General features: G+C 46.3%; 1 protein-coding gene and 1 long non-coding RNA gene across 15 annotated transcripts in view; one reads left to right on the top strand and one right to left on the bottom strand.

The window, feature by feature from the left end:
- Window positions 1-608: 608 nt before the first annotated feature.
- Window positions 609-24,547, bottom strand: part of CCDC18 (coiled-coil domain containing 18) — a 70,352-nt gene continuing 46,413 nt past the window's right edge. For 10 of the 14 annotated variants that reach the window (XM_008165799.4, XM_065555559.1, XM_065555558.1 and 7 more), the window contains 3 exons: window positions 22,402-22,539; window positions 12,914-13,114; window positions 609-1,271 (listed from right to left, as the gene is read on the bottom strand). In XM_008165799.4, the coding sequence (XP_008164021.2) occupies window positions 744-1,271; window positions 12,914-13,114; window positions 22,402-22,539 (867 nt within the window). In that variant the 3' untranslated portion in view covers window positions 609-743. Of the gene's footprint in view, window positions 1,272-3,654; window positions 3,896-8,277; window positions 8,376-9,138; window positions 10,710-12,912; window positions 13,115-19,950; window positions 20,061-22,401; window positions 22,540-24,547 lie in introns of those variants that run through there. The other 4 variants (XR_010590008.1, XM_065555561.1, XM_065555560.1 and 1 more) reach the window with 4 other exon arrangements.
- LOC135973226 (uncharacterized) lies at window positions 6,719-9,145 on the top strand. Its single transcript, XR_010590010.1, has 2 exons — window positions 6,719-7,570; window positions 8,506-9,145. It is a non-coding gene; the product is annotated as an uncharacterized LOC135973226 (long non-coding RNA).

Below are 24,547 nucleotides of genomic sequence, written 5' to 3'. Positions count from 1 at the left end.
ATTTGTGAAGAAATACTCATTTATAATCCTATTAAACTCATAAAGATTATACATTTTAAAGGAATAATGTCATTAGCAACATTACCGTAACTCTATCAAAATTGTAAGAATTTTAAAAATCAGATTTTTCTCCAGTTGTGCCATTTGTATTCTGCACTTCACTCAGCTTCAATAGTGAAAGTGAACTAGTCAGTTTCATTTGGTTTATAAATCTGTTTCACTTTCCATAAGGTAGTGTTAGCTCCTAGGAGTCACTACTAGGAATAGTTATGTTGTGCAAGACTTTAAAGGCACCAAAGTAAAGGCAAACAAAAACTTTACCTCAAAGAGTGTTGTATTCAAGTCCCCAGTATTGTAGGGGGAATTTTTAAAAAAACACTCTATTTATTGAAATGCTAATAAAATATATGAATTATGAAATATTTCTATTGACACGGGGGAAATATCTGCTGTCATTTACACCAATATAAACTGGGAGTAGTTCCATTAAAGTTAGTGGAATTATTCTGGTACAACTGAGAGCAGAACTTGACATATTATGTCGTCTGAATGGTTTAAACAAAGTGTTAAATTTTGAGCTTTCGTTACTTGACAGTGTATCTTTAATTTAAAAATACCCCTGGGTGATCTATGAAATGGTCTCACTAAAATGTGATCCACATCCTGGATACATTTGGGAACTTGCTGCCATAAATAAAGACAAATGTTAATGACTCATCCCTATATAAACAGTCACAATTAAATTAAGAATTACTGTACCACAAACCAGATTCTTGATTCTCCTTTGAGTTTGTACCACATGATATTTGTACAGAAGCATTTTCAGACTGCCTCATTTCTTTGTTGATATATTTTAGCATTCCACTAAGTGTCTGGAAGTCATTACTGTCCGATGTCGCATCTTCATCTACAATGTATGTGAGGGGATCGAATGAAGATTCATTCAAACTGTTTGGTGGAGTATGAAGAAAATCCTTTTGACTCTCGGGAATCATTGAGGGCTTTAATGTAAGCATTTGTTTGAAGTCTTTTAACATTGTTTTTGATAGATCTAGAGAATCATCATCTTTAACACCTAGGTCACTAGCACTTATAGAACGACGCAGTTTTCTATGTTTGAAGTATGACGTATGAGAATTTCTGAAAGAATCTTGTTCTTGAACATCGAAGAGCATATGATCTGATAATACAAGCGGGATTGGTAGCTTCTTGATGCCTTCTGTTCTTTCATGCCCAGCAATTCTTGTTTGTAATCTCGTTACTTCAGATTCCTACAATGCAATAAAAACAAATATTTTGCATTTTTAAAAAATGCTAATGTCCATGTAAACGTGCAGGACTCACCCCTGCGGCGTCTCCTGCTGGTCGTCTCAGGGAATTAGCTCTTTTCCAGCCTGGGCGCCCTCTGAAGGCCAGTGTCCTGCTTGTTTCCTACCCCATGTCCCTCCCGGACCCCGGTGCCCTTTTATCTGGGGTGCTGCCCCCTGGCAATAACCCCCACACTCTGCCTCTGGGTCTCCCATCTCTGGGGAACCCCCAACCCTCTAATCCCCACCTTGCCTCAGTCTGGGCTACTGCCAGTCATCACTAAGCCCCCGCTCCCTGGGGCGGACTGCAATGTAAAAGCCACTCATCATAGGCAAGGGGGTTCGGACCTGCTGCCTTTGCCTGCCTCCCAGTACCTCTGTGGGCCTTGGACCAGGCCCTGCAGCCTGGGGAATTGCCAGCCTGGAGCTCCCCTGGCTCTCCCCAGCCCTGCTTCACTCCCAGGACCCTTTCTGCAGGCAGCCAGGCCCTGCTCCCTCCAAGACTAGAGAGAGAGCCTCCTGGGCCTCTGGCTCACAGCCTTTTTATACAGGCCAGCTGTGGCCTGATTAGGGCATGACCCAGCTGCCGCCACTTCCCTAATCAGCCCAGCTTAGCAGCTCTCAGCCACAACCTTCTCCCAGGGCTGACTTTCCCCTTTTCAGCTGGAGTGGGGGAGCTGCCCCACTAAAGTCCATTAGAACTATCCTCTGTATTCTGTGCCATGTGTAAATACATTTCCCACTATCTCCTTAATAACTGTGGAAACATCATAATCCTGCCTCTCACTCGATCCCATAACCTGGGATCATCTTCGACTTGGAACTCTCTCTAGGTCTTCATGTCCGGCCTATGTCTAAATCTTGCCTATTCTTTCTGCATAGCATCTACGTGGCTAAAACAGTCATCCAGGTTCTCGCCTCATGTCTCAATTACTGCAATATCCTTTTCTCTGGCCTTGACAACTGCAGTCTTGCCCTGCTCATATCCATTCAGAATGCTGCCGCAAAGATAATTTTCTCATTCCATCATTAACACCTCCTCTTTGCATCCCCTTCTCTATTACATCAAACACTTTCAAGGCCCTTCGGGGCCTATCCCCACCCTACCTATCATCTCTCACTCACTATAGAGATGTCAAATTTTGCCTCTGACTGGCAAATGATGCCAGCCACCATCATCCACTGGTCACATTTTCAAACAAGCTCCTTCATGCTTTCTCCCATACTGCCCCTCATGCTTGTAAGGAGCTCCCCTGCAAACGTTGACGAAGCTATCTCATTATCTTTCTTCTAATCCCTCCTTAAAACTCTCCATTGCCATGATGCCGACAAAAAACCTGAATGGCTAGGCCACTAATGTGCTGAGACCACTGCCATTCATGCTGACCAATACTGTCTCATTTCCTTGTATTCCTCCAGCCAACAATCTGTCTGTAGATAGGTTTCAGAGTAACAGATTGTAAACTTTTCTGGGTCTTTTTAGTCTGTGTTTGTACAGTGCATAGCACAACTGGTCCTGGTTATGACTTGCACTCTTAGGCATTACTGTTATACAAACAATAAAATGATGTTTCTCCTGCAAAGTCTCTTAGTACCAACATCAGGGTCAATTTTTATTTGGTGCCATATCAGCAATATGATCAAAAGCATACAAAAGGGCAGAGTTACGATATTTCCAACATATCAATGCCTGGAATATCATGTGGAAGGCAATCTCACTGTAAGCGTATCTCATTAGAAAAGTGTGCTATCATTTTTCTGGCTTCAAAAACTCACTCTTTGAAAAAAATCAATTTCCAAAATGAAGGACATTAGAAAAAAATGGAGAATGATTGCCATCTTAAATTTCCAGAACAAGACATTCACACCAAGATGGCCCATTTGGGACATGCTATAAAACAGTGGGGAAAAAATTATACCCAAATTGGGGGGAGGGGAATTAACTGCCACCCACACTCAGCACTTCCACGAAGGAAGCCCTCAGCTAGAGTTGGAGTGTACAAGAGGAGACAGAAGTAATGTTTGCCATAAAAACAGAAATTTTATTAGAGTTGACAATCCTCAGTGACATCAATAGTTCATCAATAAAATTTCTCAGAGAAAAAGATGACTACTGGGACTGAGGAACTCCATAATCTATCTAGCACAATGTGAATACTTGTGGAGAGAAAAGTCTGAAAAACTCGCATTTTTAAAAAGATACTATGGGCAGCAAAAAATCAGTATAAAAGATGAGTCTCTTGCCAGCTGTCACTGCAAAAATTATAATAAAGAAAATCAAAATCATAGGTTTGAGACAGTTGGGAAAATTAAGATGAGTATAGAAGTAGAATTTGAGAAGCAGTACCTCAAATGTCAAAGTTGTAACTAGTGGAGTGGGCAGTGTACTAGCAATAGGCATTAGCAGTAAAGTACCATCTTCTTTCTCAGGGTTTTACACTGCCATCCACCACTAGAGTATCTGAGTGCCTTCTACGTAAACTAGATTTAGCAACAGTTATGTCCTCAGTAGGCTTCATGGAGTCTCTGGCTTTCCTCCCTTACTGGGGAATGGGAACTCTACTTGGGGTAGGTTTTCTATTTCTTTCCTGCGAAGAGGAAAAGCAGATGATTGATGTTGTGAATGTCATTCTGCTTATGGCGGAAAAGCTACATCAAAAAGTAACTGGCATTATCTTTGAGAAATCATGGAGGATGGGTGAGGTTCCAGAGGACTGGCGAAGGACAAACATAACACCTATCTTTAAAAAGAAGAACAAAAAGGACTTGTGGAATTATAGATCGGTCAGCTTAACTTTGATACATGGAAAGATACCAGAACAAATTATTAACCAATCAGTTTGTGAGTATCTAGAGGATAATGGGGTTATAAGGAATAGCCAAGCATGGATTTGTCAAGACCAAATAATGCCAAACCACCCTAATTCCTTCTCTGACAGGGTTACTAGCCTAGTGGATAGGAGGCAAGCAGATAATACCCCTCTACCCCAATAGAACGCGACCCGATATAATACGAATTCGGATAGAACGCGGTAAAGCAGCGGGGAGCCCCGGGCCCTTTAAAGCGCCACCCGAGCCCCGCTGGTTTACCGCATTATATCCAAATTCGTGTGGAGCCCGGGGCCCTTTAAATCACCGCACGAGCCCGGCTGCCGGGCGGTGATTTAAAGGCCCAGAGGCTCTGGCTGCTGCGGGGAGCCCCAGGCCCTTTAAATCCCTGCCCGAGCCCCACTGCCGGAGCTCCGGCGGTGATTTAAAGGGCCCGGGGCTCCCCGCAGCGGCAGGCGCACTGGGCCCTTTAAATCCCCGCCGGGGCTCCGGTAGCCAGGCTCAGGTGGTGATTTAAAGGGCCAGAGGCTCCAGCCGCTGCAGCTGGAGCACCAGGCCCTTTAAATCACCGCTGGGGAAGCCGGTCCAGTCCGGCATGGCTTACCGGCTCGAACCCGATATAACGCGGTCTCACCTATAAGGCGGTGAGATTTTTTGGCTCCCGAGGACTGCGTTATATCGGGGTAGAGGTTTATACTATATTTTGATTTTAGTATGCTTTTGACACAATCCATATGAAATTTTCATCTACAAACTAGGGAAACATGTTAGACAAAATTACTAGGTGGGTGCACAACTGGTTGAAAGACCATACTCAAAGAGTAGTTATCCATGATTTGCTGACAAGCTGGGTGGGGGATGGAAGGGTCCCTATCTAATAGGATCCTGCAGGAGTCAGTCCTGGGTCCAGTACTATTCAATATTTTCATTAATGATCTGATAACGGAGTGGAGAGCAGGCTTATAAAATTTGTGGATGACACCAAATTGGGAGGGTTTGTTAGCACTTTTGATAACAGGATTAGAATTCAAAACAACTTTAAACAAATTGATTTCAGGCTTGGTCCACACTGGGGCGGGGGATCGATCTAGGAAACGCAACTTCAGCTACGAGAATAACGTAGCTGAAGTCGACGTTTCCTAGATTGAATTAAGTTTACTTACTGCGGGTCCACGTGGCGTAGGCAAGCTCCCCCGTCGACAGCGCTTCCTCCTCTCGGCGAGCAGGAGTTCCACAGTCGACGGGGGAGCGCTTCTGGGATCGATTTATCGCGTCCAGATGAGACGCGATAAATCAATCCAGAAGATCTATCTCTACCCGCCGAATCAGGCGGCTAGTGTAGACCAAGCCTTAGACCAATTCTCCAACAAGATGAAATCCAATAAAGAAAAATGCAAAAGTACTACGCTTATGAGGGGAAAAAATGAAATGCACAACTACAAAATGGGGAATAACTGGCTAGGCAGTAGAACTGCTGAAAAGGATCTGGGGGGTTATACTGGATCACCAGATTGATCTGAGTCAATGTGATGCATTTGCAAAAAGGGCTAACATTCTGGGGTACATTAACTGAAGTGTTGTATTTTCAGACATGGGAGGTAATTGTCCTACTCTTCTCGGCACTGGAAAGGCCTCAGCTGAAGTATTGTATCATATTGGGCAACACACTTCAGGAAAGATGGGGAAACAGTCCAGAGAAGAACAACAGAAACGATAAAAGATTTAGAAAACTTGACCGAAGAAGAAAGGTTAAAAAAGTTTAGTCTTGAGAAAAGAAGACTGAATGGAACCTGATAACAGTCTTCAAATATGTTAAGGGCTATTATAAAGAGGATGGTGATCAATTATTCTCCCTATCTACTGAAAGTAGGACAAAAAGAAATGGGCTTAATTTGCAGAAATGGAGATTTATATTAGATATTAGGAAAAGCTTTCTAACTATAAGGGTAGTTAAGCTCTGGAAAAGAGTTCCAAGGGCTGTTGTGGAATTCCTGCCAAAGAAGGTTTTTAAGAACAGGTTGAACCAACACCTATCAGGAATGGTCTTGATTTAGTAGGTCCTGCCTCAGCACAGGGGGCCGTACTTGGTGATCTCTCAAGATCCCTTCCAGTCCTACATTTCTATGATTTCCTAAAGGTAATCAGATTAATCTAACCTCCTCTGAAAGTTCATTCTACAGCTGGATCCCTTCAATTGAGAATAGTTTGTCTTGATTCTTATGCATTTTATTCTGGACTTTGTGATCTGCATTGTCCCAGAGGAGCAGGACGGTCTACCTGTAAATTAGAACATCTACTGAAGAAACTTTTATCTAACATAGCACATTAGAAAAAATAAACCTGTTGAAGAAGTGTTAGACATCACCATACAGAGCTACTCCTGCTAGTTATACACTAGGTGGTAACACTGGAATTTTGACACTCTGATACCTGTTGTATTTTAGCTTTTCCCTTTAAAAAGAGTGGGGCCATCTAGCTATTTACATCCTGCACCTATATCTGTGCCCTGGTTTACACTACAAATTTAGATCGAATTTAGCAGCATTAGATAGATTTAACCCTGCACCCGTCCACACGACAAAGGCATTTTTGTCGACTTAAAGGGCTCTTAAAATCCATTTCTGTACTCCTCCCCGCCGAGGGGATGAGCACTGAAATCAACCTTGCTGGGTCAAATTTGGGGTAGCGTGGATGCAATTCGACGGTATTGTCCTCCGGGAGCTATCCCACAGTGCTCCATTGTGACCGCTCTGGACAGCACTCTCAACTTAGATGTACTGGCCAGGTAGACAGGAAAAGCCCCGCGAACTTCTGAATATCATTTCCTGTTTGGCCAGCGTGGCGAGCTCAGAGGTGACCGTGCAGATCTCATCAGCAGAGGTGACCCTGGAGTCCCAGAATCGCAAAAGAGCTCCAGCATGGACCGAACGGGAGGTACTGGATCTGATTGCTGTATGGGGAGAGGAATCTGTGATATCAGAACTCCGTTCCAAAAGACGAAATGCCCAAATATTTGTAAAAAATCTCCAAGGGCAGGAAGGACAGAGGCTATAACAGGGACCCGCAGCAGTGCTGCGTGAAACTTAAGGAGCGCAGGCAAGCCTACCAAAGAACCGGAGAGGCAAACGGACGCTCCGGGTCAGAGCCCCAGAAATGCCGCTTCTATGATGAGCTGCATGCCATTCTAAGGGGGGCCCTTACAACTACCCCACCCCTTTGCATGGACTCCGTCAATGGATTTTCACGCAACAGGGATGCGGATTTTGGGGACGAGGAAGATGATGATGAGGAGGAGGTTGAAGATAGCACGCAGCAAGCAAGCAGAGAAACCGTTTTCCCCGACAGCCAGGAACTGTTTATCATCCTAGAACCTGTACCCTCCCAACCCACCCAAGGCGGGCTCCCGGACCTTGAAGGTGGAGAAGGGACCTCTAGTGAGTGTACCTTTGTAAATATAATACATGGTTTAAAAGCAAGCGTGTTTAATGATTAATTTGCCCTGAAGCCTTGGGATGCATTCACGTCCAGTACAGCTACTGGAAAAGGTCTGTTAACGTGTATGGGGATGGAGCGGAAATCCTCCAGGGACATCTCAATGAAGCTCTCCTGGATGTACTCCCAAAGCCTTTGCAAAAGGTTTCTGGGGAGGGCAGCCTTATTCCATCCTCCATGGTAGGACACTTTACTATGCCAGGCCAGTAGCACATAGTCTGGAATCATTGCAAAACAAAGCATGGCAGCATATGGTCCTGGTGTTTGCTGGCATTCAAGCAACATCCGTTCTTTATCTCTCTGTGTTATCCTCAGGAGAATGATATCATTCATGGTCACCTGGTTGAAACAGGGGAATTTTATTAAGAGGACATTCAGAGGTGGCCATTCCTCCTGGGCTGTTTGCCTTTGGCTGAGCAGAAATCATCCCTGCTGTTAGCCACACAGTTGGGGGAGGGATGAAGCGATCATCCCAGAGAACTGGTTGTGCATGGGGGGTTTAGTTGGGTGTGTGCTGCACGTTAACCCAAAAACCGCAGCCCCTCTTTTTAAATGGCCAACCCAACAGGTGCTTGGTATGGGAAATGAGGGCGCTGAAACCATTCCGACATGTTATGAAGGTTAAAGAAACCAAAAGACTGTGGCTTACCATGTCTGCCTGCAAGCTGAATTCTGTTGCCCGCCGGCCCTGCGTGTGATCTCTCACACCAAACTGGCAGGCCCTCAATATAAGAGGCAAAATGCGACCTTGTAAAGAAAGCACACGTGCTATGTAATGTTAACAGCTTGGTTCACCGTGAAAGAGTCTACTCATTGTTCTCTAAAATGTGTCTTTTTAAATACTACTCTCTACTCCTTTTTTTTCCCCCTCACGCAGCTGCAAATGTTTCAACGCTCCCTCTATCATCTCCGTCCCAGAGGCTAGTGAAAATTAGAAGGCAAAAAAAAAACCACAACAACAACAACAACAAAAAACGCACTCACGATGAAATGTTCTGAGCTCATGCAGTCCTCTCACACTGAAAGAGCCCAGCAGAATGTGTGGAGGCAGACAATGTCAGAGTGCAGGAAAGCACAAAATGAACACAAGGACAGGAGGGACTCACGAGAGGAGAGGTGGCGGGATCAAGATGATAGGTGGTGTCAGCATGATGAGAGGCGGCAGAAAGCAATGCTGAGGCTACTGAAGGATCAAACTGATATGCTCTGGTGTATGGCTGAGGTGCAGGAAAGGCAGCAGGAGCACAGACCGCCGCTGCAGCTCGTGTAACCAACCGCCCTCCTCCCCAAGTTCCATAGCCTCCTTACCCAGACGCCCAAGAACCACTCCAACCCAGAGGGCTGCCTAAGCAACAGAATGCTGGCATTCAATAAGTTTTGAAGTGTAGTGTGGCCTTGTCCTTCCCTCCTCCGCCACCCTACCCGGTGCTTCCTTCCTCCCCCACCCCTCCTGGGCTACCTTGGCAGTTATCCCCCCATTTGTGTGACGAATTAATAAAGAATGCATCAATTTGAAACAAGGACTTTATTGCCACTGCAAACTGCGATAGAAGGGGGGGAGGTGAGGGCAGTTGGCTTACAGGGAAGTAGAGTGAACCAAGGGGGTGGGTTTTCATCAAGGAGAAACAAACAGAACTTTCACACCGTAGCCTGGCCAGTCATGAAACTGGTTTTCAAAGCTTCTCTGATGCACAGCGTGCCCTGCTGTGCTCTAACTGCCCTGGTGTTTGGCTGCGCGTAATCAGCAACCAGGTGATTTGCCTCAACCTCCCACCCCGCCATAAATGTCTCCCCCTTACTCTCACAGATATTGTGGAGCACACAGCAAGCGGTAATAACAATGGGAATATTGGTTTCGCTGAGGTCTATCCGTGTCAGTAAACTGCGCCAGCTAGCTTTTAAACGTCCAAATGTACATTCTACCACGATTCTGCACTTGCTCAGCCAATCATTGAACAGCTTCTGACTACTGTCCAGGGTGCCTGTGTATGGCTTCATGAGCCATGGCATTAAGGGGCAGGCTGGGTCCCCAAGGATAACTATAGGTATGTCAACATCCCCAACGGTTATTTTCTCGTCTGGAAAGTAAGTCCCTTGCTGCAGCCGTTCACACAGACCAGAGTTCCTAAAGATGCGAGCGTCATGTACCTTTCCCAGCCATCCCATGTTGATGTTGGTGAAACGTCCCTTGTGATCCACCAATGCTTGCAGCATCATTGAAAAGTACCCCTTTTGGATTACGTACTGGCTGCCTTGGTGCTCCGGTCCCAAGATAGGGATATGCATTCCATCTATCGCCCCATCACAGTTAGGGAATCCCATTGCAGGAAAGCCATTCACTATGACCTGCACATTTCCCAGAGTCACTACCCTTGATAGCAGCAGGTCAGTGATCGCGTTGGCTACTTGGATCACAGCAGCCTCCACAGTAGATTTGCCCACTCCGAATTGATTCCCGACTGACCGGTAGCTGTCTGGCGTTGGAAGCTTCCAGAGGGCTATCGCCATTCATTTGTGAACTGTGAGGGCTGCTCTCATCTTGGTATTCTTGCGCTTCAGGGCAGGGGAAAGCAATTCAAAGTTCCATGAAAGTGCCCTTCCGCATGCGAAAGTTTAGCAGCCACTGGGTATCATCCCAGACCTGCAACACTATGCGGTCCCACCAATCTGGGCTTGTTTCCTGGGCCCAGAATCGGCGTTCCACAGCATGAACCTGCCCTATTACCACCATGATGTCCAAATTGCCAGGGCCCGTGCTTTGAGAGAAGTCTGTGTCCATGTCCTCATCACTCTCATCACCGTGCTGCCGTTGCCACCTCGCATGCTTTTGAAGTTTCTGGTGCTGCATATACTGCAGGATAATGCGAGTGGTGTTTACAGTGCTCATAACTGCTGCGGTGATCTGAGCGGGCTCCATGCTTGCCGTGGTATGGTGTCTGCAGGAGAGCAGAGTGGCAGTGGAAGCAGGTCGTTCGATGACGACAGTTTGCAGTCCTACTGCACCGTCTGCTGCCAGCAGCACCCAGGACACAACAGCAGCGGCTGAGCTGAGCGGGCTGCACACTTGCCGTGGTATGGCATCTGCGCGGAAAAAAGGCGTAAAATGATTGTCTGCCGTTGCTCTCACGGTGAGTGATGACATGGCTTACAGGGAATTAAAAACCAACAAAGGGGGGCAGGTTTGCATCAAGGAGAAACACACACAGAACTGTCACACCGAAGCCTGGCCAGTCATGAAACTGGTTTTCAAAGCCTCTGTGATGCGCAGTGCACCTTGCTTGCTCTTCTAATCACAGACAGCCTAGTCAGTGAACAGCGCCAGCGAGCTTTTAAACGTCCAAAGGCACATTCTACCACCATTCTGCACTTGCTCAGCCTATAGTTGAACTGTTCCTTACTACTGACAGGCTTCATGAGCCATGGGAGCAAGGGGTAGGCTGGGGTAGGTGTGACTGTGCGGTGCTGCTGGCTGAGAGAACAGCCTGAAGCAGAAGCCTCCAGCTCGTATGATATTCCAGGCAGGACTGAATCTCCATGAGACAAAACTTGAAGAGAATGACCTAAAGTCACTCCCATTTATGTCCAGGTGCCCCTGACCAACTTCACTGAGGTCTGCCAAGAGCGCCCATGTCTGCCCAGGCACCCAGCAGACGACGACGACGACAATGGCTAGCAGTTGTACTGCACCGTCAGCTGCCATGAAGGCAAGGAGCTGCTGCTGTGTAGCAATGCAGTACCACGTCTGCCAGCAGCACCCAGGAGACATACAGTGACAGTGAGCTGAGCGGGCTCCATGCTTGCCGAGGTATGTCGTCTGCACGGGTAACCCAAGACAAAAGGTGAGAAACAATTGTTCGCTGTTGCTTTCACGGAGGGAGGGGGGCCTGACAACATGTACCCAAAGCCACCAGCGACAATGATTTTGCCCCATCAGGCATTGGGAGCTCAACCCAGAATTCCAATGGGCGGCGGAGACTGCGGGAACTGTGGAATAGCTACTCACAATGAAATGCTCCGAAAGTCAACGTTAGCCTCTGTACTGTGGATGCACTCCGCCGACTTAATGCGCTTAGTGGGGACACACACAATTGACTGTATAAAATCGATTTCTAAAAAATCGACCTAATTTCGTAGTGTAGACACACCCTGTATGGCATAGCTGAATGATCTTTTTATAGCTAATTAAAAGAGATGGTGGTTTGTGATTGGGCATCTAGCCCAGACTGGCCCATAAGGGGTTAATAGAGCCCTTGGGAGGCTGCACAGGAGTCAGCCAATCAGAGAGGGGCTGCGAGGAGCAGCCAGTCAGGGTCAGGCTGGCCCATGTAAGGAGGACTGCAGAAAAGAGCAGCTTCAGTAGCTCCCTGTAGCTCAAGGAGGGAGCACTGGCTGCCTTGCAGGAGGAAGAAGCGAATATCTTGGACAGAGCAGTGCTGGGCGGGGTCAGAGGAGCGAGAGTGAGTTCCCAGCTGACTGCTGGCATGCTGAGGCCTGACACAACGGCGGATAAGGTGCTAAGACTGTGGGGAAGTGACCCAGAGAAATAGACAGAGGTTGGAGTGGATGCAGCACATGGCTGTCATCTACAGGGTCCCTGAGCCGGGACCTGGAGTAGTGGGCGGGCCCAGGTCCCCCCTTGTCCCTACTCAGGAAGTGGCTTCACAACGGACTGCTGTTCCCCCAGAAGGGGGCAGAAGCTAGTGCGGCACAGCCAGAGGGCTGTGTAATGAAGAAGATGCCGCAGACCTAGGAGTCATCTGGGTCCCCGCAGCAGAAGTGATGGTGGCAAGATGCCACCAGAAGAGGGCACAGAGCTAATTCCCAAGATAGCCAACAAGAGGCGCCGCAATGGTGAGTCGCACCCTGTCACAGGGTTACATGGACTATTATTATTACAGTATATATTCACAATACTGTATTTCCTTAAGAATTTTTACATTTGTAAAACACAAAATTGGTCTTTTATAAAGACATTTTTGCATAAAACAAAATGGCTGAGTTATAAGATATGTAGATGTATATTAATTCATTGTGGACTGAACTGCTCTGCCACAATCCACTCATACAGCATTGTGTAATCCACCTGCTGCTCTCAAATCCAGTTCTTCCACATGGCAGAGTAAAACTCTAGGCCTATACAATAACTCTTTTAGGTACTTCTCATTCCTTGTAAAAACAAATGAGGCAAAAGAGGGTAATTAATTTGTTGGCATAAGGAAGCCTTTGTTTTTGCCCCCCGACGCCTTAATATGTCTCACGTACAACACATTGCTATGTTAACCCACCTTCACAAGCAGTGCTTCATTTGCAGCTTGAACCATTTCATTTCTAGCCTGAAGTTGTTGCTGAAGATTATTGACAGTGTCCTGAGCCTCTTCTAACTCCTGCTTCAGCTGCTGCAATTGTCCACTTAGATGATGAGAGCCAGATTTCTGGCTGTCTGTTGACATCTGCCACCTTTCCTGATCTGTCTGATGTGCAAGCTTCTAGAAGTTTTAAGAAATAAAGTGAAAACATTATACAGATTTTGTTTTATGCCAACTTTAATACTATTCTTTCTCATTTCACGTAATATATGTATAGACTGGAAGGGGTCCAAGTAACAATTTCAAAACTCATCACCATTAACACATCAGGGTGTTTGACAGCCCTTCAGGATTTGACTAAGAAAAAATGGTTACTAACCTTCATTAACTGTTGTTCTTCAAAATGTGTTGCACATGTTCATTCCACTCTAGGTAGGTGCATGCCCCGAGCAGTTGCCAGAAATTTTTTCCCCCTCAGTGGTACTGGTCAGGGCAGCTTGAGCGCCATCTGCTGCTGCATGCTTTTAGTGCCAGTATAAAAGCGTCCAGCTGATCCCATGCCCCCTCAGTTCCTTCTTTCTAAAAAACTCCAATGTAGAGGGCAGGTCATGGAATGTGTATGTGCAACACATCTTGAAAAACAACAGTTATGGAAGGTTAGTAACTTTTTTTTCCCTCCTTCGAGTGACTGCACATGCATTTCACACTAGGTGTCTCGCAAGCAGTTGAATAGGTGGAGGAATCAGAGTTCGCGCACACACACCCACACACCCCCAGCTTGGCCAAATTTGGCATCATCTCTGGAATGCTGAGGGATGGTGTACTGGGAGGAGAAGGTGTGCACACCAATAACCAGGTCACTGCTTTACAAATGTCCTGAATGGAGATCTGAACTATGAATGCTGCGGAGGATGCTTGCAACCTTGTGGAATGAGCAGTCAGGACAGCTATTGGCGAAACATCTGCCTGATCGTAACAAGAGCAAATGCATTAAATAATCTAGGATAAAATTCTCCGTGAAGAGATTGGGATGCCTTTCATCCTGTCAGCCACAGCTATGAACAGTTGGGTAGAGTTTCCGAATGGTGTAGTTCTTTTTTAATGTAGAATGCTAAGGCTTGTCTAATGTCAAGCTTCGGGTAGAATCAGGTAGACAGACTGCCAGATTGCTATGAAATTACAAAAACACTTTTGGGGGGCAACTGGGGTGAGGACAAAAATACATCTTATTTTTAAAGAAGACTGTGTACAGAAGCTCCGATGTGAGGGCATAGAGTTCTGAGACCCTTCTGGCTGAAGTGCTGGATATTACTGCAAGGTGAACCTTGATAAAGGAGATTGCTAAGCCTTGCTGTTTCAGGTGTAGTAGATACTCAAGTATGTCTTGTATGGACGAACGCGTGGTAAGACACTATGTTGGGACGCCCAAACAGAGAATCATTTCCACTTCAAGAGGTTAAGTAGCTCTGTTGGAGGGCTTTCTACTACCTAGTAGGACCTGACAAACTTGCTCTGAGCAATCCCGCTCTCTGGGATTTAGCCATGAAGCTTTCAAGCCATTATATGAAGAAAGTTCAGGTTCGGGTGGAGCAGCTGACCATGGTCCTGGGAAATCAGGTCCAGGTGAAACAGAAGCACAATTGGAGTTGCCACTGAGAGATCTAGAAGAGTGGAGAACCAGTATTGGCACGCCCATGATGGGCCTATTTGATTAACCTGGTCTTGCTTAATCGTTAGCAGAGCTCTGTGCACCAGCGGAAAAGGGGGGGAGGGGGGGAAACACATAATAAAGATGTTCCATCTAGGATAGTAGAAAGGCATCCGTGATAGAACCTGGACTGTGTTCCTATAAGGAGCACAATTGGGGACAACTCCTGTTGTACCTGTTCGCAAATAGACCTGTCTTAGTCCCCCACTACTGGAAAATGTCTCTTGCCATATCTGGACACAAAGACCACATGTAGTGACTGGAAAAGATCCACTGAGGTGATCTGCCAACTCATTTTGCATTCCCAGAAGGTAAGAGGCTTCGAGGTTGATTGAGTGGGCTATGCAAAAGTCCCATAGCTGCATTGCTTCATGACAGAAGAGGGAAGAGCGAGCTCCCCCTGACCAGTTGAGGTAAAACATGGCTGCAGTGTTGTCTGTGAGAACAGCCAAGTTTCTGGGAGGGAGATCCTGGTTTGAGTAGAATCAAACACTGCCCCAATTAACTCTGCACTGGAGTGAAGGTAGATTTTTCTGCATTTATCAGAAGCCATACGGCCTTGAATGTTCATAGAATCATAGAAGATTATAGTTGGGAGAGACTCCAGGAAGTCATCTAGTCCAACCCCCTACTCAAAGCAGGACCAACCCCAACTAAATCATCCCAGCCAGGGCTTTGTCAAGCTGGGCCTTAAAAACCTCTCAGGATGGAGATTCCACCACCTCCCTAGGTAACCCATTCCAGTGCTTCACCACCCTCCTAGTGAAATAGTGTTTCCTAATAGCCAATTTAGGCCTCCCCCACTGCAATTTGGGACCATTGCTCCTTGTTCTGTCATCTGCCACCACTGAGAACAGACTAGCTCCACCCCCTCCAGGTTGTTGAATGCTACCATCAAATCCCCCCTCACTCTTCTTTTCTGCTGACTAAATAAGCACAGTTCCCTCAGCCTCTCCTCATAAGTCATGTGCCCCTGCCCCCTAATCATTTTCACTGCCCTCAGCTGGACTCTCTTCAATTTGTCCACATCCTTTCTGTAGTGGGGGCCCAAAAGTGGACGCAATACTCCAGATGTGGCCTCACCAGTGCCGAATAGAGGGGAATAATCACGTCCCTCAATCTGCTGGCAATACTCCTAATGCAGCCCAATATGCTGTTAGCCTTTTTGGCAACAAGAGCACATTGTTGATTCCTAGCCAACTCCTTGTCCATTGTAATCCCCAGGTCCTTTTCTGCAGAACTGCCGCTTAGTCAGCCAGTCCCCAGCCTGTAGCATTGCATGGGATTCTTCCATCTTAAGTGCAGGACTCTGCACTTATCTTCGTTGCACCTCATCAGATTTCTTTTGGCCCAAACCTCCAATTTGTCTAGGTCACTCTGGACCCTATCCCTACCCTCCAGCTTATCTCACTCTCCCCCCAGCTTAGTGTCATCCGCGAACTTGCTGAGGGTGCAATCCATCCCATCATCCAGATCATTAATGAAGATAATGAACAAAATTGGCCCCAGGACCGACCCCTGGGGCACTCTGCTTGATACTGGCTGCCAACTAGACCGAGCCATTGATCACTACCCGTTGAGCCAGATGATCTAGCCAGCTTTCTATCCACCTTAAAGTCCATTCATCCAATCCATACTTTTTTTTTAAACTTGCTGACAAGAATACTGTAGGAAACCATAGCAAAAGCTTTGCTAAAGTCAAGGTATATCACGTCCACCACCTTCCCCATATCCACAGAGCTAGTTATCTCATCATAGAAGGCAATCAGGTTGGTCAGGCATGACTTGCCCTTGGTGAATCCATGTTGACTGTTCCTGATCACTTTCCTCTCCTCCAAGTGCTTCAAATTGAATTCCTTGAGGACCTGTTGCATGATTTTTCTAGGGACCGAGGTTGACTGAATGAGTTGAACGTTGGATATTACCTGAGCCCTGGACTGGCCCTTAACTAGTCAATAATTTAGATAAGGGTAGACCTGCACCCCTAACTTCTTGAGGAAAGCTGACACTACCACCATGCATTTTGTGAACACCTGCTGAGCCGCAGACAGACCGAATGGGAGAACTGTGAATTGGTAGTGTGAGTGGTTCGCTACGAATCTGAGGAACATTGCGTCCTTGGTATATCAATATATGAAAACAGGTATCTCCTAAGGGCGGCGTACCAATCCCTGGGATTCAGGGAGGGGATAATGGATACAAGGGTGACCAGGAAGAACTTTATTTTCTTGAGATAATTGTTGAGCCGCCGCAGGTCTAAAATGGGTTTGAGACCGCCCTTAGCTTTTGGGATTAGGAAATAACAGGAATAAAACCCCTTCACTTTTAAATTCCACACCTCAGCCAGCCGAAGAAGAGAATGAACCTCCCAAACCAGAAGCTCTTCGTGAGAGGGGTCCCTGAAGAAACAGGAAGGGAAAGTGGGAAGGAAGGGTAGAAATAAACTGGAGGGTGCATCACAATCCCACAGTGTTCAACACCCAATGGTCCGTGGCGATACGGGACCAAGCACTGAGAAAAGGCAATTTGCAAATAAAGGCGAAACAGGGTCTGGCATCACGGGAACTGGTATGGTGTCCTCGAGCATCCCATCAAAATGCCTGCTTAGAACCCCCTGGATGACTGGGTGGGGCAGGCATTGACACTGAGGTAGAAGGGGGTGGTGGCCTATGCCTAAAATCTCTGCTTCTCTCTCTCTCTGCAGATCATGACATACAGCCAAGGATGTCATACCAGATGGCTGTTGAGGTCTGTAGGGCTTCCTTGAAGGAGCAGGTGTGTATAATCCAAGGGATTTAAGGGTCACCCTGGAGTCTTTCAGACCATGCCATTTCGCATCAGTGTATTCTGAAAAGAGTGAAGCTCCTTCGAAAGATAGGTGCTGTTGGAGTCCTGAGGACTGTAGCCACGAACTCCTGCATGTGACCACTGCCAAAGCCATGGACCTGGCTGCTGAGTCAGCTGCATCCAAAGCAGCTTACAACAAGGTCCTCATCACTGATTTTTTTCCCTTGTCCACCAGTGAGAACTCTTGCATAGTCTCTTGTGGGAGCAAGTTCTTGAACTTCTGCAAGGAGTCCTACATATTAAAATCATACCTTCCCAGCAGCACCTACTGGTTTGCAGTTCTGAGTTGTAACCCCCCAGGAGAATAAACTTTCCTACTGAACAAGTTTAATTTCTTTGAGTCTTTTGATTTTTGGGGTTGCACCCTGTTGACCCTGCCTTTCTCTCTCATTGGCAGCAGCTACCATCAGGGATCCTGGGGGGGGGGAAGGGTGTACAGGAACTCATAACCCTGGGCAGGAACAAAGTATTTTTGTTCAACCCTTTTTGACATGGGGGGAAGGGACATGGGGGTCTGCTACCAGGTCTTAACAGGTTTCATAATGGCCTCATTGAGAGGCAGAGCTACTTTTGAAAGGCTCGCAGTGGCTAAAATGTCAACCAGGCTATGGGAGGACTTTCTCTACCTGTATACCCAGACTTAAGGCCACCCTCTTCAATAACTCTTGGTGAGCCTTATCATCATTCAGGGGAGGCAACACACCTTCTCCTGAGACTGCTTCATCAGGGGAGGAGGCCAACACCAGCATTTTGAGTTTTCTTGAAGTTTTTTTTTTTTTTCCCCAACCCTTTAACTTTAACTGCAGTCCCATATTTCCTCATTTCTGCATGAAGCTCTTCTTCTCTTTCTTACTCAGCAGGATCTGGTTGAGCTGGTTCATGCAGTTTGGCTCCGGGGTCAGTACCGGAGTCCAGACCAGGCGCTGTCCAAAAGGATGAGAACGCCCTTCTTTCCGAGGTCACCCAACAGGTGCCCCTGGAATAAGCCCTGGAAACTGGGGAAAACCCCAGGGTTCCAAAAGGACCACTGGACTGGCGTAGGTCCCCAGTGACCTCCTGACCATGCACTCGATGGTACTCCTGTGTCTGGATGCATGGAAGGATGGAAATGCCTGGAGGAGTAGCTAGAAAGAGGCTTCTTGGAGGAGTAAGACCCAACCTCCGATTCAGTCTCTCTCCCCAGTGACCATGGTGGTGCCATTCCTACCAGTGCCAGAGACCGGTGCCATGGTTTCCCTTTTGACAGTACTGAAGGGCATGGTACCAAACGATGACAGGATCTAGTGGGTTCCCTCCTGTCCATTAGGCACCAGCAACACTGAATCTTGTATTGCCAGTAATACCAGTACCAACTGCAAAAGAAATTCTCTGGCAGCAGCACACGCCATGTGGTTGGTACCGAGGTAGTATCAGTACTGTGCTGTGCCACAGATGTAAACAGCTCTTCCAGTACTGGACTTGACAGTGCCTGCATAGGTGCCAGAGTCAATGGTGCTAACTTCGGCGGTACCAAGACAGAAGAGTATTTGGTTTAGATTGCATTCTACTCTAATCCCCATGCCTGGCCATCTTCAGTGCCGGGACTCCAATATGGTAGGAGGCGCACTCCTTACCAACGGCAAGCCACTTGGTGCCAAGTCTGACCGCCCTGGCTCAGATGGAGGTCTCAGTGCTGCCTCCATGAGCAAAAATTTTAGCCTGGCCTCATGGTCCTTCGTGCAAGGCTTAAAGTTCTTCCAGATGTGGCAACAGTTCCCAAAGTGAGCTTTTCCCAGGCACTTCAGGCAGCTTGAGTGCAAGGGGCATATGCCTAGTTGCAGGAGGTGCAGAGCGTAAAGCCCAGTCATCAAAGCATGCCTTGGCATAGGGGAATGGACAACACAAAGTTACAGAACTTCATTAAAATTAGCTAAAACTGACTAAAACTAACTAGATACAGAAAGAAGAAAAGGCAACTGAGAAAGCTTGCAAAAACAAGGATAGCAGTTCCAGCAACCGTCACGGGCGGTAAGAAGAAACTGAGGGGGCGCGGGATCAGCTGGGTGCTTTATACCGGTGCTATCAGCGTGCAACAGCAGAGGGCACTCAAGCAGCCACAATGGGTACCACTGAGGGAAAAAAAATTGAGCAACTGTGCTCAGGGTGCACATGTGCAATCAGAAGAAAAAAAAAGAAGAAACTAGGGATATGAAGGTTTCATTTGCCCCCAGAAATAATGCAATCTACTTTTGGAATTGAAGCAAAGTCTGCCAATCTGTATTTTGGAACCCCTTTCACATTTTCAGAAAAAATAAATAAGCCATTCTGAGTTTTCTTGAATTTTTTTTCAACCCTTTAACTTTAACTACAGTCCCATATTTCCTAATTTCTGCATGGAATTATTTTTCTAACAATTGTAGCTAGACCTTCACCAATCTCCACAGAGAAAGAAGCAATAATATTAAAAAGAAAAAATTGTTACCTGATGATTTTACCCATCCTCAGAAAATGTATTCCGGGTGGGGTGGATTGGGGGGGGGGAAAAAGAAGTCAACTTCCCACTCTGCATCCAGATCTCGTCCCCAGCCCAGTCTATATGGGATGTAGTGAGCAATTAGGAAAAAGTAGTATGGTGAGAAGGATAAGACAGACACAAAAATCCCTTTCCTCAAACATAGTAAAACAGATTATTTAGGAATCCCCACTTGGGCAGCTTCTTGCCAAAGGGTGGCTCTGTGGAATATCAAATCAGTTTGCAGTATCTGACAGCCATATTAATAGAGATATTAATTGATTTCTTTTATGGTGGTTGATATTCTTTCAGACGAAGCAGCAGCCATAGAAAGTTTTGACTGGGCTCAGATTCTCTCTAAAATAGCTTTCCCTATTGCTGAGAATGTTTCTGTGATGCCATATTTTATTCATATTGCAACAGTGGAATTATTATTTTTTTTTAAATCAAGAAATTTGTGATGAAAGGACATAGAGGATGATTTCCTGAATTGGTTTTTTCACTTCAAGTATATCTTCATTGCTTTCCTCACATCAATTTTGTGCCATGTTTTCTCTTTCTGGTGTTGGGGTTTGGGCAAAAGTGATGGCAGTGTGACTTCCTGTGTGGGATGAAAGCCTGTATTGCCTCCAGCTAAGAATGATTTGTGAGTATGAAACACAATCTTGTCCTTATGGAATATGTAGCAGGGTTTATATCTTGGTAAGACAGATTTCTGAGACTTGCCTTGTTGATGTGATTCCTATTAGGAAGCAGTTTTTATTAGCTAAGAATGATAAAGAGACTGATGTCTCTAGCTAAAAGGGGTGAGGTGCAAGGGCTTATAGTCTGGAGGGTGAATTCCAGAAGCATAGATCTGACTGATGTTTTGGATAGGTTCACAAAACTGGACCCCCAGAGATGGTCCACTAGTGATTTGAATAAGCCTGTATTTATAACACTGTCAAATCTCAAGATCTGAGACATCGCGGTGAAGCAATTAAGACTCAAGTCCAGACTATCGAAGAAGAAAATCTAAAATGAACTGAAATGCCTGGTTTCTTTGAGTTAATTTCTGTTTCTTAACAACTACCAAGAGCACTTTGTCCAGACTTGTGTAGGTAGACCAGGTGGATGGGCTGTAGGAGAGGACGACAGTATTTAATCACCTTGGAAGAGTATTCATCTGGGTTAGATTTTTAATACACAGACTGTCAGGGTCAATTAAGTTGGATTTTGGATGTCAGAGCAGACCCTGTGATAGGAGATCCTGCTGGCAGGGAAGATGTACTGGGTAGGCCCTGTAAAGAGAAAACAGCCTTCCCTGACAATTAGGAGTGATGAGTATTATCTTTGGTTTTTGTACCATGCTTCCCAGAAGAGAGAATAGGAGGAAAGGGAGAGAGGCCCTAGTTGGTCTCTTGGACATTTTCTTAGTGGGTTTGTTTTTTGTGTGCGCGCGCTTTGGATTCTTTACTTTTCTTTGGACTTTTGGGGGGGATCTTCCTTTCTGGAAACAGTATCCCCTTCTTCTGGTTAAGGCTTTTCAATTGTAAGGTCTAGTCTAAGGGAGGGTCTTTAAATCTTCCCCTTTATCAAAAATATATTTTGAGAGATATTGCAAGCAAATGTCTTCGTAAGAATTCACTTATTCCCAAAAGGTGTAGATGTCTGATAGTATGTTGGATTCTTTCACCAATGACTCAATTACTCATTAAAGTATGTGAGAAGGGATCCCCTTCAGATTTCCCTTTTAGACCAGGGCTAGGCCTTAGGGTTTGAGGGGATATCCTGAATACCCGTGAAGACTTCCTTGGGAACTTAGATGGACCTGCCTGTTGAGTACTGAAAAGGACTTACTTGGTTTTGGGGGCATCTCCAGGGGAGTCTCAGCTCATATGCCAAGGAACAGAGGCCAAAATCTGCCTTCCAGACTCAGAACCTCTTCCCCTGGCTAAGCAAGGATCACCAGATTGGGAGCAGTTGTGGCAAAGTTCCCCATCTGCAGCTCCAGAGAATGCTTATTCTCTAATGGAATACCATTTTAGCTTAGGTTTTTCTTTTGCTTACTCCAATACGAGGGGGAGAAAGTGGCTACTCAGCAGTTCCATAAGTGGTACCATTCAGAAAATGCCCCAAGATGGATAGAAAGAGTTGGAAATAATGTGTGCATTGGTGGTTGGATGATCATTCACTACTGTTCTAAAATAAGCTGTTGAGCACAAGTACGGTGGGAGTGCCAAATTGCTGCTCTGTCTGCACTGATGGATGCAGAAGACTGGGAGAAAGGACATGGCCAAGCCACAGAGGCCTGGGACAAATTTCAAATGCCTTTGATATTTGCATTGGAGAGGCTGTAGTTAGTCTGGTCTGAGTGGAGGAAAACACCCATGTAGCACAATACAGTAAAAATGCTAGGGTCAGTTCAGTTTCATCTTTTACCTCCTGCTCATAAGCATCCTTTAATGAGTCTATTTCTGATGAAAGCTTTTTTATCTCTGCTTGCATTTTTGCTTGTAACTGAGCTTCACGTGCTTGGGCAGCACCCAGTTCTTCTGCCAAACAGTTTGCACGAGCTTCCTGTAAGACAGTATATAATAAATAATGTTAATGGCACTTTGCACTTATATGGCACCTTACATCCAAACATATGAATTAAGACTGAATGTTATTTTCCCATTTTATGCAGTGAAAAGTTTAAACATTTACCTTATTTGTCCACACTGAGTCAGTAGCAGAGCAAGAAACAGAACCAGGAGCCAGAAAGCCACAACCAATTTCTTTTTATCTACTGGTAGTTTCTAAAGCAAATCCAAGCCAATTGAATAGTACCAGAATATATTTATATTCATTTGACTAGGATTTATTTGTAATACAAGTGGTCACATTATGTGTCACCATGGCCAGTACCCCCAAACAATTATTAAATCATTAGAAACTAGGTTTTATTTATTATTCAAATCAGTTTCTTTACAAATTAACTTTTTAAAAAAAATTCTTGTGTTACTGTTCATCCAAAGCAGTGGTAATAGATTCAGACAAAACAGTGTGGCTGTGCAAGTAGTTATTGCCAGAGACTAATGACTAGCACAGGAGTAAATTAAATGTCACGTTTGTTGCAAATATTTCATCATGACCTGTAAGGTTCACTCTCTTGGTATTTCTATGGCCGCCATCACTGTAGTATCTGGGCATCTCTCAAACACTGATATAAGGATGTTGTGAAGATAAATATGAGGTAAACATTATACTCATTTTACAAATGGGGAAGAGAGATGAAGTTCACAGGCAAGATTCAGGAACAGAATCCAGATCTCCTGAATCTCAGAACATCTCAAGCACAAGAGCTCCTTTGCTTCTTTAATTGCTGTGTCTTGCTTTGCAGTAAAGTTACAAAAAACCTCTACTGTATACCCAATGCTCAGTTATAGCTTTTAGAATAATCCCTTCCTGAATTGTCCTCAGTGTGGGGCAGAGGCTAAAAGTTATAACTCAGCCTCATGCACATACAGTAGTTTTTTTTTATAGTTTTATTGCAAAGCAAGACACAGTGATTAAGAAGCAGAAGGATGCTAATGTGCTTAAGTGAAGCACAATCCTTCTGGAGCATGGTGGGAGAGAGGTAGGGGAATATACATGGTGCATGACTACCTCTTAGGAGGATACAGCATGCACGCCCCTCCTCCCCATCCACCTTGAGGTGACTAATACCCTTGGGGCACTAAGAGGGACCAATATCGTATTCAAGAGAGTTCAGGAACTGTATCTGAGTTTGATTCCTGTGCAAGGAGAATTAAAAAAAAAAAAAGGAGGAAGATGGGTCAAAGGTAGGGTTACCATACTTAACAAATAAAAAAAGAGGACCCTCCATGGGGTCCTGGCCCCGCCCATTTCCCACCCCAACCCCACCCAACTCTGCCCCTTCCCTAACTCCGCCCCTCCTCCCTCCCACTCCCAGCCATGCGGAAAGGGCTGCCTGAGCGCTACCGGCTTCACGGTTTGCCGGGCAGCCCCCAGACCCTGCACCCCCGGCCGGCGCTTCCCCAGCGCAGCTGGAGCCCGGGAGGGGAAGCGCCCAGCCGGGGGCGCAGGGTCTGGAGGCTGCCCGGCAAACCGTGAAGCCGGTAGCGCTTGGGCTTCGGGCAGCCCCCATGCCTCCGGACCCTGCGCCCCCGGCCGGGCACTTCCCCTCCTGGGCTCCGGCCGCGCAGGGTCCAGAGGCATGGGGGCTGCCCAAAGCCTGTAGCGCTTGGCTCTTAAACAGAGCCGAAGAGTCGGGGAGGAGCAGAGTTGCCGCGGCCAGAGGCTCTGCTCCTCCCCTGACTCTTCGGCTCTGTTTAAGAGCCGAGCTGTCCGAGCGCTACCGGCTTTGGGCAGCCCCCATGCCTCTGGACCCTGTGCCATCGGAGCCCGGGAGGGGAAGTGCCCGGCCGGCGGCTGGGGTCCGGAGGCAAGGGGGCTGCCTGAAGCCCATAGCGCTCGGGCAGCTCAGCTCTTAAACAGAGCCGAAGAGTCAGGGGAGGAGCAGAGCAGCCGCGGGAGGGGAAGTGCCCGGCCGGCATTTTCCCGGACATGTTCGGCTTTTTGG

This window comes from Chrysemys picta, chromosome 8 (genome assembly GCF_011386835.1).
Source record: "Chrysemys picta bellii isolate R12L10 chromosome 8, ASM1138683v2, whole genome shotgun sequence".
Lineage (NCBI taxonomy): Eukaryota > Metazoa > Chordata > Testudines > Emydidae > Chrysemys > Chrysemys picta.
This window is presented reverse-complemented; position numbering and strand designations above follow the sequence as displayed.